The sequence below is a fragment of the Podarcis erhardii genome (assembly GCF_964252035.2).
Source record: "Podarcis erhardii genome assembly, chromosome: 9".
NCBI lineage: Eukaryota > Metazoa > Chordata > Lepidosauria > Squamata > Lacertidae > Podarcis > Podarcis erhardii.
Window position 1 is genome coordinate 25,287,017 of NC_138512.1, and position 18,122 is coordinate 25,305,138.

Consider the following 18,122-nt stretch of genomic DNA (forward strand, 5'->3'; position numbering starts at 1 on the left):
TCAATCTACTGACATTGCTGAAATCATGGCAGCTGAGCAGATACATGGTTGCTTAAAGCAAGCAGAGCCCTGCCCATCAGCCGACAGTGGCTCCGTTTATTCCCAAAGAGACTGTATATAGGATGTATGAATCAGCCATATGTTATCCTGCACCACTAGTCACACATTAATCCACATGAGTGGTAATATATATATAATCAAGGGCAATTTACCATTTGTATTTTGAATGCTTGATTTCCTTGAAATGAAATTATGAAGCAAAACAGAGCAAAAGTCAACGGGAATGTGGATTTCAAAGGCTTTCCGATTCCCAGTTATAGGAGAGATGAAAATTTCTTCTTGCTGTTATATAATTACGATATGAAAAGCTTTTGTCTTTGAAAACTTAGTAAACCATTAATAAGAGCCTTTGGAACAAATGCAAATTGACTGAATCATTTTTCCCCTAAATATAAATCAAAGCAGAAGCAAGGAATTATATATGATATAAAATGCAGCTAGTTGTACCAGACAGAGGCCACGTCCGCAGAGTTAAGAACTCTCTTGAGCTGGACTTGGCTAGTAAGCTTTAAAATAGTTCAGTACATCATGTTATCACAATTTTTGAGAGCTACAAGAAGCACAGGACACCTTCATAAGGCTTGACAGTTTCTGCTTGAGACACTAAATAAATGTTTACTGCTGAAGTCTACCAGTCATTGAGCATAATCAAGCCAATGTAAAGCATGTTGATGTCTTACTTATTTCAGCAATGGAGGTTTAAGCACTTGCCTGGTTTTGCCACTAGAATCAACGAGCCTTAAAAGTGCTCAACTTCACTAGGATCATACCCAGTGTTGAGAATAACTCAGAGTTGCAGAGAATTCAAGACACAAGGGAATAAAATGCTATGTGTCAATAAAGACAACACAATGTACTGTATTTTTCGCTCTATAAGACGCACCAGACCACAAGACGCACCTAGTTTTTGGAGGAGGAAAACAAGAAAAAAAATATTCTGAATCCCAGAAGCCAGAACAGCAAGAGGGATTGCTGCGCAGCGAAAGCAGCGATCCCTCTTGCTGTTCTGGCTTCTGGGATAGCTTCGCAGCCTGGATTTGCTCCATAAGATGCACACACATTTCCCCTTACTTTTTAGTAGGAAAAAAGTGAGTCTTATAGAGCAAAAAATACAGTATTTTAGTACATATTGCACTATACATGCATGTAGAAGAGGACTTCGTTTTAGAAACCTTATCTTCATCTAAAGAATCTCAATTTGAAAACAGATGGGACAATAATTTAGACATAATTTATTAATATCATATCAGATTCCCGAGGGGTAGCCATGACAGTCTGTTGCAGCAGGAACAACAAAGAATATTGCGGCACCTTAAAGACTAACTAGTTTTTTAAGGCATAAGCTTTCATCCTACTTCCCACCCCCCAAAAAAGCTGTGTGTGGAGAATTGCCTGACAGTGCCAGAACTTTCTTTGAAGTTTTCTCCACAGTTCTTCAAACAGCTAAACAGTCAATCCGCTATTTGGCTTAAAAGCGGCTTGCCTTTTTGGCTGCCTTTCTTGCAGCGGTGAAGATGTCAAAGAAAATCCTGGTTGTGTGTGCAGTTCCACAAGTGACTTATCTGGATCACAAGTTCCAATTATAGACTTCATAGTGGCGCTTCCTGATCTATTTGTAAAGAAAACACATCAACATCTGACCCACTGCCTGCAACCCTACTACACTGATCTAGTGTGGAAGTATTACATAAAATAAGGAGCACTATTAGAGGCCAGAAGTACAGTTATAGGAAAATTCACTTTATCGGTTTAATTAGAGATCTGTGGCACCATTCCAGCAGGTAACTCTGGTGGCAGCAGTGCCTAATGAGTTTTTAAACTACATGGGGTAATGTCTGGAGAGTATTATATCTCTGAACAACCAATGATACTATACACAGGTGGCCAATGTTATAAATATTTATTTTAAAATGTGTAACCCATCGGTCTTTATAAAATAAGACTCAAAGTGGCTTACAAACTATTAATAAAATACAGCAAACAAAAACTGCTCAAATAATAAACCTAAAAAACTCAACATGAAATGGGGAAAGAACTTTTTGAGCCCAGTGGTTTGTTTGTCTCCAGTTGAGAGAAGATGACAATTCAAAAAATAAATAAATCATTTGCTCTTCTACATACTTAATTCTCCAGTCCATTCTGGATACATTCCATCTTTAATCTTTCAACGATTCTATGATTGTGTCCTTTCCTCTTATGATACTTTATGGCTATATCCGCTACATATCCTGGCGGGTATTTCTATATGCGACTATGTTTATGGTTCACCTACAGTGACAAGAATATATTTCCAAGTATAGCGATTTATCTATATTGCATCCTTGCTGTGCTCCTGCACAATTCTAAGACCATTATCATCTTTTGGAAACCTCAAGCTGCCACATATTTTTAGGAGTGTAGAAACCTGCCTCCCACTCCCTTATTGAGGCATTCGCAAATAGCAACAAGAAAATGAAAAAGAATGAGAGTAACATTCTGCAGTGTGCTCGCACCCATATGCCTTCTTGTTTTTACGCCCCCCCCCCCCGAGAAAATAATTCCAAAATAATATCACTTTGGGGGTGCCAAATTATTGGGGTTTGGGTTTTTTTAAAAAAAAATCCTGGCAATGAATAAAGCATTGCTTGGAGCAAGGTCCTACTGTGCACTGAACAATTCTTTTACTAAAATGGCATGATAATACTATGACAACAGTTGCCATGATACATGTGAGTGACTCTTCAGATACTTATGATCACAGCATCCAAGGCTGAGCTCACATTGGTGTTTTTATCAGAAATTTGACTGTGAATTACTGTGGTGGAATAGCCGCTTGCCTCTGTCTGTGGGGTGGCGGCAGTTGCAGTTCAGCCTGAGTCGTGGCAACAAACGTCCACCCAAGATCAGAGCAACCAGTCATTTCCTCCTCCTATGAACCCCAATGATTTTTGAGAGCTCGCCCACAATTCTAGCCAATCGCGGGTGAGCTTGGGGGTGTGGCTTGGTGAGTGGACTGAGTGCAACCCTTGCCCCCGGCTTCACTCTTGTCTGCTCTCTGGACATAAAAGTAAGCTGCGTCCTGGCATTTCTTTCAGTTAGAGCTTGGAGGGTCCAACTCGAGTGGCAGATAAGGCTTAGGGTTGGATCCTTGAGTCTGGTTAGACGGCACAGTTGGAATCCTGACAGTCCAAGGAATCAGGGTATCCCATTGAAAGCATCCAGGGTGGAGGTGCTTCTGTTCACATGCCCAGAAGGGGCCTGACAGGTGATCTCCGGCAGGGTCACACTGATTTGGTGCGTTCCATAGGGTGATCCGTTATGCCTTGGTTAACCATGGCAAGATAATCAACCAGCAGTTGGGTTGGTTGATTCACGATACACACCCAATGCTTGCACCAAAACTTGTGAAATCAATACGATTTGGGTTGTATAAATCCCCAATGCTTGTCCTGTGTTGATTGCAGTCTGGGGCTCACCAGCTACGGCTCCACTGTGCCTTGGGCCCGCAATGCACATCAGAACCGAAACATGCACTATCTGCAAGAGGCTTAACTGCCATGAGAACGATGCAATGCAAGATTCTAAAGGGAAGAAGTAAGCACTCCAAGAAATAAACAGGAAATGAAGTCTGGCAATATCTCTCATATGTATCTCATATATTAGTCTCATTGCATGAAGCAAACAGGCAAAAAAAAAAGTTTGAGAGGCCACAAAAATACACCAAAATGTACTCTCAATCATGTTAACCTGTAATTTCACCATTTTCTATGCTTGTAGTATTTGAGTTACGCGTTTGCTGGTTCCTTCATTGACTACCTTGGCCTAACTGGTGAATCACTTCCCAGCATCAGTGATCAAGAGAGCAGCTGGAGATTGTTTATTGCAGCTTCAACCTTTACAAACATGCTGTGGGATGAGGAATAGTTTATGCAACCCAATTTCACAGTTGGAAATATCCTTCCTTATGCAAAATCTTACGTTATAATAAAAAAAAGGCTGTAACTTTTTAATGATATCATACATTCTGCATCAGCGCCTTCCAGAAATGCTAGCTGTGAGAAAATAAGATACTTGCCTGCAGAAAAAAAATGTGTTTATAATCTCTTTTGTATTTTCAGAGGCAAGATTGGAGTCAGCTCATATCTGGATTATTGCAGATATGTCCAACCCCTCTGAGATATAACTGGTTAGAGCCAGGATGGAGAACATCTTCCAGATGTTGTTGGACTCCAACTTCTATCATCCTTGATCATGATGGCTGGGGCTGATGGAAGTGGCGTCTAATAACATCAGGGAGGGCCACAGCCTCCTTGTCATTGGATTAGAGTATTAGACTTGGACTGCATAGATCTGAATGTGAATCCCTCTCAGCCATGAGCCTCATTTGGTGGTCAAGTGTAAAGTTATTCTCCCTAACCTATCTCGCAGGATGGCTGGGAACATAAAGAGAGGTAAGTTTCAGACATGCTGCCCTCAGAAATACAGAATACAATTGTGACAAATAATTAAAAAGCACCTGAGTGCCAAATAGAACTATATAATGAGAAGAAAGGCAAGAAAGGGGAAATGTGCAGCTCCAGATAAATAGCATGTACAATATTAGGCTTAATATTAGATTATTACCGTATTTTTCGCTCCATAAGACGCACCAGACCACAAGACGCACCTAGTTTTTGGAGGAGGAAAACAAGGAAAAAAATATTCTAAATCTCAGAAGCCAGAACAGCAAGAGGGATCGCTGCACAGTGAAAGCAGCAATCCCTCTTGCTGTTCTGGTTTCTGGGATAGCTGCGCAGCCTGCATTCACTCCATAAGACGCAGACACATTTCCCCTTACTTTTTAGGAGGGAAAAAGTGAGTCTTATAGAGCAAAAAATACGGTAATTTTGAATTCACAGACTCAATAGGCTTTGTATGGTTCCCAGTCAACATGGTGGATGTATCAAGCTGAGAGTTCCCACAAGCATATTTGGCAGCCAGTCACTCCAAAGTTAAGCATCACGTACCCTTGCTTTTAATAATAATAAAAAATAAACGTCTAAATTTACATGCCTAAATCCTCTGTAACTAAGAGATCTGAAACAAACATTCCTCAGTATGGAAACCACTGCATTAATTCCAGTTCAGACCCCAGATCCTCCAAAGTTTGGGCCTGCTCAGTTAAGCCACTTTCTCAGCCTTCTCAACCTACTTCTTTATACCATCTGAATTTATTTGATATTGGTGGCATCAGGAACTGGAAGGGTTCTGTAAGACCCAATGTTCCAGGAACCCTTGGAAGGGCAGTTCCCATTACGTTTGACACCACACTAGGAATGTCAGGAGACCTGGAAAGCTCAGGTTCCTAGTACTTAAACATTGCTAAACTGGTGCTCTGTCCACCACCGCTGACCCTGTGGACAAATAAGAAAGTGAAGTGGGCTGTGGCAGAGAATAGGGGGGGGGGAGAAAATCGTTTCAGTTTGCTTTGAAACCCAAATCAAATTGACACTTTCCTAAACAATATGAGAACAGAAACTCAGGCATCCTTTGAAATTCACACTTATCCAGATTTTGCAGTGCAGTTATCCAACCAAATGCTGACAAGAATGAATATATTGGGGGGAAATGTGCATTTAAATGAATATATCAGTGAAAATATTATACAAAAATGCATTGTATTAGGCTTACATTGCTTGCAAGAATGTCTACATTAGCCTAAACAACATGCTAAAATGTGTTTATGGGGGGGTGGGGGTTCACGCTAAAATGTTGAATAATTTTCATGAGGACTTTTCAAATAAAATAAATCACAAATTGCTGCAGAAATGTTGAGAATTGCATTTAAGACTGGGGAAAAATAGAACCCAAGAGAACCAAAATGTACTGATCCTTCCATATCTAATAGAGGAAGGTGGCAACAGAAGAAGCCTATTCTGCTGCACATCTGAGGTGCAAAGGAGCTGAGATTCAGAATGAGTTTGAAAATAGAATGATTTCCTTCCCATTTCAGGGAGGGGAATAAATTGTTCTACCTGAGCTCATTTCAAATTGAGCAAGAGTAAGGGGAGAAACTCACCCATCATTACTTACAATTTCTTTCCTCATGCAAGTTCTGAACATTTATGTATTTATTTAAGACAGTGTATAAATGTCTAAATGGTTTCATGCATGAAGTGCCTGCTGTGAGTGTAGGGGGAGAGGAGCTATCTCCAAGTTTATCTTTTGTAAAACACCTATATAGCTATAGGGCTGCCAGTTAACTTTATAGTAATATTTTAACAAACACCTTATAATATTCAGTGTTTAGCATACAGGGATGCAAAAGCTGCAATCCTGAAATCAGTCCCTTGGGAGTCATCAAATTACAGAAGCGCTTACTTCAAAAGAACAGCACTGAAGTAATAGCTGACAAAATGCAAAATGGTCATGTTTGATTCACATAAGAATTCTCAGTATAGCTACCATTTTTCTTCCAGGCAGGCTCTGGACAAAAGGTGCATCAGCAATGGCAAAATACACAAGTTTCATTACCTCAGACCACTGTTTGTCTCTTCATCGGAAGACAGTCCATTGCAGACATTTCCAAAGGAACTGCTTGGTTTCAGCTTGGTGTCCTCTTGGTCTGGGGTCGCCTCCCGTTTTTTCCTCCGACCAAAAAACTTCTTAAAGGGCTGGAATTTGCTTGCTTTTTTCTTGTCTGCAGAGAACGAGACAAAGGTACACAGGAGCTTATCAACACTGCACCTCTGAGCACCCTTGGGTGAACGGAAAGGCAGTTAGTTAAGCACTTGCCAAGGAAGAATGAGGCCAAAGAGCAGTCAAAAGTCTAAGCAAACGTTGTGCTTGGAATTTAAATGTGTGCCTTCCACGTAACGCTGAGAAAGGCGCTATATATCAAAAACAAGACTGGAGGCATTAAAACTGAAGGCCCTGCATTGCAAAGGCAAAATGGAAAGCATTAAAAAATCTGCCCTCAAGTTTTAAAGATTCACACTTGGGTGCCAGGACCAGACTAATATTTAGAAGGGGGGAAAGCAGGATTATATGCACCAACCAGTATGCTGCAACACTGTGGATTTGATAGCAGAATTATTATTTTTGTTGTTGAAGGAATATTACCTGCAACAGATACTAAGCATCAGAGTGTGGAAGGGGAGTTGCAACTAATTTATTATTTAAATTTCCAGAGGGGTAGCCATATTAGTCTCTTGCAGTAAAAACAAGAAAAGTATTGTGGCATCTTAGTAGGCTAGTGCGTTAGGTTTTGTCAACTAAAGGCCATTTCATCCTGAGTTGCAGGTGCATATATACATTGGGGGAAGGGGTAAACAGCAAGGTCAGAAGGAAATTAAATTCAGAAAAGTACAGGCTGTGACCATAACCTTATTAACAATGGCCCATCACAGAAAAACAGTAATTAGAACACAGACATCCTGGCACTGGCAAGACAATTAACACCTGTGGTTTGATAAAAAATCCATTGTGTGGATTCACAGACACAGCATTGCGTCTGCCGAAATGGAATGCAGTCCGTGAAAGCTTATGCCATGATAAATTTGTCAGTCTGGAAGCTGCCACAAGGCTCATTGTTCTTAATATTTAAATAGTGATATCAGTCAGTATCACACAGATGGCTTGGTTAATGACAAGGTGGGAGGACTGGGCAAATACGTTGATTCAAGTTTTGCTTGTTTGAGTCAAAGCTATTCCTCAGGTTTGCTTATGGGCACCTGGGAGGTAGCTTTCTCATATCCCAAGGCAACTGCTGCCTCTCTGTGTTTATGGGCCATGATACCATTTACACTGTAATGGCATTTTGGTAAATAAAGAACCACTCCCTAGTTAGAGAGTTGTATATTTAACTCAATTTAGACACCAGTGAGCCTAAGTTAGGGCTCAGCAACTGTAGCAGCCCAGGATCTCAATTATGTCTCGGAGCACGTATAAGACTGAGTCACTGGTTAAGTGCAGATGCTCAAACAAAGATTCCCTGCTTAAATGTGTGCAAAAGTGCAGGGATACTATGGCGAGCCTTGTAGTACACTACAGTATTCTGTAGCTGGCGTTGTTGCTTCAACCCTAATTGTTGATTAGCTCTGCACTGCTGCAACCTTTGGTTGCTGCTTCCTGCTTTGTTTTGATGGAAGCCAATGGTTTAATCAATACCTTATCATGGTAATAAAGGTAATTCATACTGATAAAGGCATTGTTTCCCAAAGGTTAATAAAGCATCCCTCACCTCCTGTTTTTGGGAGTTCTTTTTGGAAAGAGGGAAAGGTTTAGAAAGAAGATTGTGTTGCTATTAAACAGAGAAACTATTTTATGTAATTACACACACACAAACACACACACACACACACACACACTAATCACCCAACACACAGAGATGGCAACTTCAGAGTTTCTTACTCTGCAGTTTCATACATAAGCAACAATGAACTTTCTATTACAGTGCAGCAATCTGATCATCATGCAGTTAAACTGAGAACCCCTTTTGGGCTGGCGCAAGATTCCAGCCTCAAGCTTCCTCACCCCATTTCCCCGTTTCTGTCCAGTATTCCCTAGAAATAAACAGTCATTTTCTTCATATTAAAAAAAGTGAGTCTAAATTTTATTTACAGATTAAAATGCATACTTAACAGCACACACCAATTCAATACTTTGAAAACTCAGGAAAACCGTGAAGGAATAAATACTACAAAATGCATAAACAACACCTGAAATAGAAATCATACATTTAAAATCTGAATGTGAAGAAAAAGCAGGAAGGACAAACATTTCTTTAAGACGGATCTAGCAATGAGACTCCATCATAATAGCTTGGAAGAATCCCATTCTTACTCTGTAACACCTGCTGTAGATGGCCATAGAGAAGACCAATTTAGTAACCAGGTGGTTAATTTAGGGAAGCCTTATCATTGGATTAGCCCCTTGACTTTTACCACATACAGTGGTACCTCAGTTTTTGAATGTCTCCGCTGACGAATGTTTCGGTTTTGGAATGCGGTAAACCCAGAAGGAAATGTTTCCGTTTTCGAACACGCTTCGGAAGTCAAACGACTTCCGCTGAGTGTATATGTTTCTTCAATTTTCAATATATTTTTCTCAATTTTCTCTATTAAATTTGCAGGCAGCCCTTTGTGCCTCAGTTTTCAAACGTTTCGGAATTCGAACGGTCTTCCGGAATGGATTACGTTCGAAAACCAAGGTACCACTGTATTACAATACATGGCTATAGAACTATCACACTATGGTTTCACTAATATTGACAAATGAGCAAATGTGTGGGTCTATGTTTCAGTGACGTCTTTATGATGTTTCCAGGTCATTTCCAGGTTCGGTGTGATGCGGTCACACACATATTGAAAAAACATTAACGGGGGGCTGCCTGTATATTCTTTTAAAATATATGCTACAGTGGTGCCCCGCAAGACGAATGCCTCGCAAGACGAAAAACTCGCTAGACGAAAGAGTTTTCCGTTTTTTGAGGTGCTTCGCAAGACGAATTTCCCTATGGGCTTGCTTCGCAAGACGAAACATCTTGCGAGTTCTTGCGAGTTTTTTTCCTTATTCTTAAAGCCGCTAAGCCGTTAACAGCCGCTAAGCCATTAATAGCCGCTAAGCCGCTAACAGCCGCTAAGCCACTAATAGCCATGCTTTGCAAGACGAAAAAACCGCAAGACGAAGAGACTCGCGGAACGGATTAATTTCGTCTTGCGAGGCACCACTGTATTTTAGTTCTGTAATTCAAAAAAAGAATAAAAAAGAATAGCCCTACCAAAAAGAGAGAAAGAGAGAGCTTTATCCATAGCTGTCGACTTTTCCCTTTTCTTGCGAGGAATCCTATTCGGAATAAGGGAATTTCCCTTAAAAAAAAGGGAATAGTTGACAGCTATGCTTTATCCCATACCAATAAATTTATGCAATCTTTGTCTTGCTGGAGATAACTATTAAAGAAGCTGTCAATTTTGCATGGTGTGTTTGAAACCACTTTGTTAAGCTGGTTGTCGCTAATGGCCTGCCAAACAGGAGCTGAAGAGAATAACTCCACTGCTTTGCCAAATTTCTAATCAGATGCAGATGTGCAGTAAAATTCTGATCACTTGCCAGAGCATTGAAGACCGTACCACACCTTGCTATATTACTACTTGATAAAGGGTTATTTGAATTTGCCTATAAAATCCCCCCGAAAAAGCACTAGCAATGAGAGCAGCTACAACTGATAGACTGAGGAGAAGAATCTGGAAAACACTGCTGCCCAGGATTATTATTATTATTATTAGCCCACCAGTATCACAACTTTGCAAGAGAACAGAGCCATGAGCCATGCAGTACTACAGCACAACAGCTGCAGATGGCATTCCGGATCTGTTCTTGCATGGGCAACATAATCTGCCTATAAATCTCATCTTATTATTGTGAGCTGCTTCGAGAACCACTATGTTATACAAATATTGTAAACAAACACTGCAACAGCCTATATTTCAATTTCTTAAGCCAGTCATTTTCAGAACAAATAAATGTGATGGCAAGTACACCTGGGAAGTGTTGGGGTGCCAGAGTTTTGTGGGTGCAAAATTCAGGGTGCTTCTGTGTTCAGCCCAGTTTAATAAAACTTTGATTTATTCTAACTTTTACTAAATCCAAGAATTATGGGTGCCCTTGCATCTTCAAAACTCTGCCACCCCAAAATGTAACTGGTGCACTTGTGTTAAACCATATTAACTATCAGACATAAAAATCTTTACTTAATTAAATTCAAGATGGAAATGGAAATAGCATGAAACTAGATATAGTATTTTTCCATTTTTCTGTCTGACCCATAATCCCATTACTAAAGCAATATTACAAAATAAAGCATCTGATCTCGCAACAGATTGCAATTCCTGTGCCTCTAATATTGCAATACTCAAACACCAGGGACAAATTAATGAGAACATTACAGCTAAAATCACATTACCCTTCAAAATGACTGGGAATATTTTTTAAACTCCCCCCCCCATATAAATACATTTTTTAAATACGAAATGGATTTAGAAGATTCTAAGAAGGTTCACATGTAACGTAAACCGTGGATTAGTAATCCAACCACTGCATTTTTCCATCTATAAGATGCCTCCATGCATAAGACACCCCCTATTTTTGTGGCAACAACCAATAGTCAGCCCACCCTTGGCACTATCCGTGTATAAGACGCCCCCTAATTTTTGACATTCTTTTAAAGGAAAAAACCTAGTCTTATACATGGAAAAATACGGTAGTAACTGGCTTTTTGTTCTCCCTCTTCCCTCTCCTCTGGGGTAACCAAAAGGAGAAGCTTCTGCTTACATTTTAGATTAGGGGCCTTTGATGTCTTTCAGAGAGTCTGTTACTTAAATTTGCTTTGGGATATGTGCAGGCTATTGGCTCGTTTGTGGGGCGTTCCGAGGATCGCCAGTTTTTCAAATGGGTATGTTGTAGTGATGACAACAGTTCCTTACATTTCCAGTGTGTCCCTGGGCCCAAAAAAGGTTGGGGGACCTCTGTTCTACCACCCTTTAAGGCTCAGCTGTGTGCCACACCAATTCCTTCAAAGAGAGATACTGTCCCCAGGTATAAAGGTAAAGTGTAAAGGGACCCCTGACCATTAGGTCCAGTCGTGACTGACTCTGGGGTTGCGGCGCTCATATTGCTTTATTGGCCAAGGGAGCCGGCGTACAGCTTCCGTATCATGTGGCCAGCATGACTAAGCCGCTTCTGGCGAATGGGAGCAGTGCACAGAAATGCCGTTTACCTTCCCACCACAGTGGTACCTATTTATCTACTTGCACATTGACGTGCTTTCAAACTGCTAGGTTGGCAGGAGTTGGGACCGAGCAACAGGAGCTCACCCCGTCGTGGGGATTCGAACCGCCGACCTTCTGATTGACAAGTCCTAGGCTCAGTGATTTAACCTGCAGCGCCACCCACGTCCCTGTCCCCAGGAATACATCGCTTCTAAAAATATATATTTCCTGTAGATATAACTTACCCAATGTCACCTCACAAGACTTAAAGACCAGAGAGCTGCAAAAAAATTTCAGTGGTTCCCTTACTAAGAATGAGGGGATGTCAGAAGAGGCTCAAAGTTGTCTAGGTGCTATGTGGCTGAAATTCTATAAGCGCACTCAAGTATTGACCAGCAAACAGGAAAAGTACCCTAGCTGTTTAATCTTCTCTATTTTGTGGATGTTACTATTGCTTCTGAAAATTATACAGATCCCTAGTGCAATTTGTTCTAGTGAACCTAATACCAACCAACACATACAATAGGAAAATAAATGGCTCACCAAGATTAAAACTGACTAACCTGAAACAATATTTGATTTATATAATTTTTACTATGTGCTTTCCACTCTAGAGCTAAGTGAATAAAAGCTCAGGGTCAAGGCTGGCTTTCTATAGCCATTGAAGAACACAGGATAAAAATAATTCAACGCAAATCAAAGAGGCCTTTAGAAGCAAATTCCATGACCTAAGGCTCCTGGCCTTCACATTTGACAAGCACGTTCCAGTATTTTATGCATTGTTCAATAAGCAACATATTTTATCGATACTTACCATAAGAAATACTATAATATCTCCCCGATATATTCCTGCATTTTCAATAACAAGTTCTGCCGTACTGCCATTTCCTCTGCCCCCATTACCTTCCATTGCCATATTTCGCACCCACTCTTAGCCCTACTGTTGTCAAAAGGGAAGGGAAGAGCAAGAAATGGGTATGTGTGGGTGGTTGGGGATATAGAATTAACTTCATGAAGTCTCCTCCTCTCTCTCATTCCTATATTCGCACATTTCTGTTAAATTGTCAGTCTTTCACATTTTTGCCTCATGACAACATTTGAGGAAATAATATAGCACCCCTAAAAATAACCAGTTGATTAAGCTTAGTTTTAATAATTACATAATTTAATGATGAAAAGCCATTTAATAAATGAACAAATGTATCAACCCATTACTTGAAGCAAACACTTCTCTGAACATATTGCTGGGTCATGGTTTATCAAACTATGGCTTCTTTGATCGTCTGAACCCAGCAAGCTAACTTTGGCTTGTTTGTTGCCAACAAAAAACAATTTGAAGCTATAGTTTGATATTGACCTACGAACCTTGATTTGTTTTATCTACAGCTTGGTGTTATGTGTGAACCCAGCACCCTCTTTTAACCACTGCATAAGCAGCTGCAAAACAAGCTATAGTTAGTCTGACCATCAATGGGACCACTTGTGGTTAACCCATAGTTTTTTTAACAGATATGGCTCAACCGTATGTACAAGCAAGGCCACTACCTTCACAGGAGACTGTAAGTAAGCGAAGAAGTATTGGCACAATGACAATCCTATTTCAAAAAGCAAACAGTTCAAAGAAAAATGTATCCCAGAGAAGCCATCATTTAATTGCATCATATTGATCTATTGAAGTCTGGGTAGCAATGAAGCATCATCATAGGCATACTATAGCCAGCTACCTTGGAATTTTGCTTTTGTGGGAGCCCAAAGTATTGCTTCCCAGTTTAGCAAATATTTAGTCATCGTTCAGAGGAAACTGTCTGTTTTATACTGTATTTTCCGGCGTATAAGACGACTGGGCGTATAAGGCAACCCCCAACTTTTCCAGTTAAAATATAGAGTTTGGGATATACTCGCCATATAAGACTACCCCTCTTCCAACGCACATCAAATAAAACCGGGAGCGATTTGGGTCGTTCTGTTGCTGGTGATTGGGGGGGGGGCTTCTGGGGCCAATTTTCAAGCGTATTTCTGCTTCATCTAGAGAGCTTGGTGTCCTCTGATTTAATTTGCTGTCATTTTGTCCTTTGGTGGGGAGTTGCTGCAGGAGCTGCTGCTGTAGCCAGCGTATAAGACGACCCCTGATTTTTCAGAAGATTTTCCTGGGTTAAAAAGGAGTCTTATATGCCAGAAAATACAATAAATGCAAAAAAAATTGTTTCGTGTTAGGTAATCAACAGTCACAGCAAATGTTTGGCTAAGTTTGATGGGAGTGGCATGCCTAGAGCTGATCTAGGATAAGATGTAAACATGGTGCTGACATTAGAAAATCACTTCCCTACCGGCAGTGTAGGCTTGCGTGTTGCTTTTATGGACAGCAAATTAACTGTAGATTGTCTCCTTATGCATGATCCAACCTCCTAGTTTACTCTACCCACCCTCTGCACCCTCATCCCTTGGCTCAGACAAGGTGCAGCAGTCTTCAGCAGCACAGCCTAGCCAGAGAGCCGTGTAAAACATTAATCAACCAGCTGAATTTTCTCTGCTTATGTGTGGGAGTGTTCCAGCAGACAATATAACTGAGAGCCGGCATAGATTTTTCCTGCAGCAGTCATATGCCAGGCTGGTTCGCAATAAGTGAAAAATCCAGTTTTCAAAGGCATCCAGTTGCAACCATTTGTTTATGCAAACATTTCTGATATGCCAGCACTGAATACCAAAGATTTGTAGAGGCAGATGTAATTCTACAGCTATGAACATCTATCTTAATTGTAAATCTCTGGAAAGAGAGAGTGAATGTTAACATTTATCGCAAGCAAAATTCCGTACACAATAAAATTATAATTTTAACTGCCCTTGTTTTTCTAGCTATCAAACAACATCAGATTACTGTCAAAGAGGTTGCCAGATTTCCCACAGCATGCTGGGAAAATCCCTTTATGTTCTGAATGGATGCATTTTCCCTCATCTCTCTTTGTACCCGCAAAGCTTTTTTTAAAAAAGCCAAGAAGCCATGTAAGCAAAAGCATTCAATAGGAAAACCTACTGAATTTAGAAATAGATTTGCACAGTCATTTATTCAAAGGCAACATTACTAGAGTACTTACAGCCTAACTATGAAATATTAACTTAAGAATGGTAAAGTAGGAACTGTAATCATTTTGGTATAGATACTCTGAAACAACTTTGGTTAATATATTCATAAACGTTTATCTGAGTGCTTATTGTTGCTTTATTTTTATGTAATAGTTGCATGTCATAGTTTTTTATTTAAACAAAGATATATAGCTCAATGCCACAAATAAAACAGCTTAGAGATGAAAATGAATAAAAATAAAAACTATGTTAAAAAATTAATAATGGTAAAGCAGGGCTCTTATTTTTCACGATAGTCCTACTTATTTAAAAATTGGTAAAATACCTGCAGTGGCATCTCGGTTTTCGAATGCCTCGGTTTTCGAACGTTTCAGAACTTGAATGGACTTCCAGAATAGATTATGTTCGAAAACCGAGGTACCACTGCATTGTGAACAATGTTTATATGTGAAGGGAGAACTAGCACACTGCATAATTCCATGGAGTCCCCTATTAATGGAGCTGGGCAATCATAGGTCGTGGGCAAGTTTTGCTCACTGCAACGATGTTCATGCAGCACTGCTAAATTTCCCCCCGTAGAAACAGGTTACAGTCATGAGTATGTAAAGGGGTGTGCTTGGGAATATTGCTATTATAGGAGCTCACTTTGCTTCCTACCTGTGGTAACCCAATGTTCTAGGAAGATGTCTCACACGCACCCCAGCCATGACCCCAAATGGTCTCCCATTTACTTCAGCTGCATGTAGAACTCAATATAGGCCTTTGAAATCAACCAGTCACTATATCAATGGTGGCAGCTGCCTACTGCAGGTGGTGGGGTGAAAGGTAGGAGCAGGTAGTGCCAGGGGTCACAACAGCCATTTTTGTCTGTTTCTTGCCATGGTTCCTTGCCTTTGCTTTAAACCAAAGCAAACACAACAAGCTCAGTCTTTCTGCTGCTTCCTAAGAAGTCTCCAAAAAGGTGTTTTGGCTCAGCTCCCTTGTCTCAGAATTGCAGAATTCTGGTTGACAAGAGCCCTGAATAAATTCTGATTGGCCCAGGGACACCAAAAAATATTTTGAACTGCTTGCAGGAGATTGGCTGAGGGCATAGGTTTAGATTCTAAAATAAACCACTTGACGCATTAACTGCGTCCCAGTTGGCTAGGTATTGGCCAGTTTCAAGGAAAGAAGGCCACTTGGTAGGTCTGGATATTCTCCCTGAATATTTTATGATCTCTTTCTCTGAAGAGTTATGGAGGCAGGGTTAGGTCATGGCAACTGAAATATACTCAAGAGTCAAGACTGGATTTCATGCTCTTTATTCAGCTCATAGTGGTGAGGAGGAATGGAAGTTCCCCGATAATGTCTGCTTTATATACATTATTTACACAATGGGCTGCACGTGATTGGCTAATTCTGGGATCCTCCTGTAGGCCAATCAGGTTGTGGATTCACTTCCACCTGGAGCTGGATTGGGTGGCTCCTGTGGACCAATCAGACTGCTGCATTCTGCATCCTATTGTTCTAGGACCAATCAGACTCTGCATTTTGGATCCTATTCAACTCAGTACATAACAGCACTGCAGGCTTCAAGAAGGAAGACAGGCAGAGAGTGCATAATTACAATGTGGGAGAAGGAGAAAGGAAGAGTTGGTCTCAAGTTCTGAGCTTAAAGGGCAGGGGCAGTGGTAATATGCTGCTCTGTGCAAGGTCATTTGATGCCCTCCCTCCAGCCCATGTGGCACTGGCTTGAGCCAGGGTTTGGGAAGGAGGCGTGAGGCTCAGGCAGCATCTTAGAGCCCTCTTCTAGGGCCCTGTCTGAGCCCCCGCGTCTCCTTCCCAAAGCTGGGTAAGTGGCCTTTGAGAAGGTGTCCTCCTTGGCTGAGTGCCCAGTGCAGCCATGCTGCTTGTACTGCCCTATATCCACCTCAGTAAAGGGGAACTGTGGGGTTGGGGGAGGCTGCTGTTCCTGTTCCTTTTGCTCTTATGAGCCAACCACCCATATGCCTGCCTTGTGTATGAAAGGAGAATATAGGGGGCTTTTGTGTGTGTGTGTTTTTAAAGCAAACAATGTCTTGCCTATTTAAAAAAACAAGCGACCAGGAGTGTTGCACAGAAACCACACAGAATGCAAAAAAGAAAAGAAGCATGTTCTTAAAAGATTCATTACAGTTTAATGTGTTTTGTCTTGTTCAGGAAATATCCTACAAAGAATTTTTAAAAAATGAAAAGTCATAGACTACAGACATAACACAGATGTATACAGTATTATTTAAAATGCTCAAAACACTGGAAAGGTAAGTGTTTTGAAAAGGAAAGAAATTCTGGCCAGCGTTTAAAAACAGTATGTTAATAGGAAAGCATTTCAAAACTCTCAATTACAGCGAAAAAGTCAGTAATTCTCATGGTGCCCGACAGAAAACAGCTATTTCATGGACCCTGAAAGTTTGAGGTATTTGTTGCACTAAGTTTTGAAATGGTAACTTATTAAAGTTTACTTAATAAATTTTTTTAGATGTGGACACACCTAGCTTTGCTCCAGCCTCTCCTCTAACCCATTACGAGCTGCCCAAGGGCAGAGGTGATGGGGAGGCGAAGGAGAGGCAGAGGGATGGTCCCTTGCAGCTGGGGCCGCTGTTGTTCAGGATAAGTACCGACTCAGCCTCCTCCCTGAGCTCTGCAGCTGGCCAGGAAAATAGGGACATTCCGGGATCAAATCAGAAGCGAGGATGGCTTTCATCGTTCTGGGACTGTCCCTGGAAAAATCAAGACACTTCCAGGGCGTGAAATGTGTAGTCCATCTGTATCAGTGGCTATCGAAAGCAGACAGACATAAATCAAAACCTGCAATCACACCATCTCCACTTATGTTTGGAGAATTTGGGATACTTCACAGCAGCTAGTACTGTAATGAGTCATTCATATATCTTAAAAGCGGAAAGGAAGCCAGCGTCGCTGCCTATGGTGCCTCAAAAGAACTTTCTTTAGCTACCGTACAAAGAAGAGAGCTTTAAGGACGTTCACCCGCTTGACAAATGTGAATCTTTTCCTTTGTTTTCCGCTAACACCCAGTACTCCCACGCACACTGACAAAGCAAACGCTTCTTTATTATTCAGGTCTGCGGTGCAAAAAGCCAAATGATCATTTAATTTACAGTTCTGACGAAGAGAGTAGTTAAGTACTCCAACGCGTTCAGATGTCTTTAAGAAAAAAAGGAAAGAAAAAATATCTCTCTCCCTGGGCAGCATTCCTGAAGATTGTGGGCGCAAGTT

At 40.9% G+C, this 18,122-nt stretch overlaps 1 protein-coding gene across 3 annotated transcripts in view; it reads right to left on the reverse strand.

Annotated features, from left to right (window-relative positions):
* The window catches only part of CRACD (capping protein inhibiting regulator of actin dynamics), a 124,341-nt gene that overhangs the window by 46,946 nt on the left and 59,273 nt on the right, over nucleotides 1-18,122 (reverse strand). For all 3 annotated transcript variants that reach the window (XM_081875616.1, XM_081875617.1, XM_081875615.1), the window contains one exon: nucleotides 6,553-6,718. Coding sequence is in view for 1 of the 3 variants with exons in the window: in XM_081875615.1 (XP_081731741.1) it covers nucleotides 6,553-6,718 (166 nt within the window). In the remaining 2 variants the exon portion in view is untranslated. The remainder of the gene's footprint in view (nucleotides 1-6,552; nucleotides 6,719-18,122) is intronic.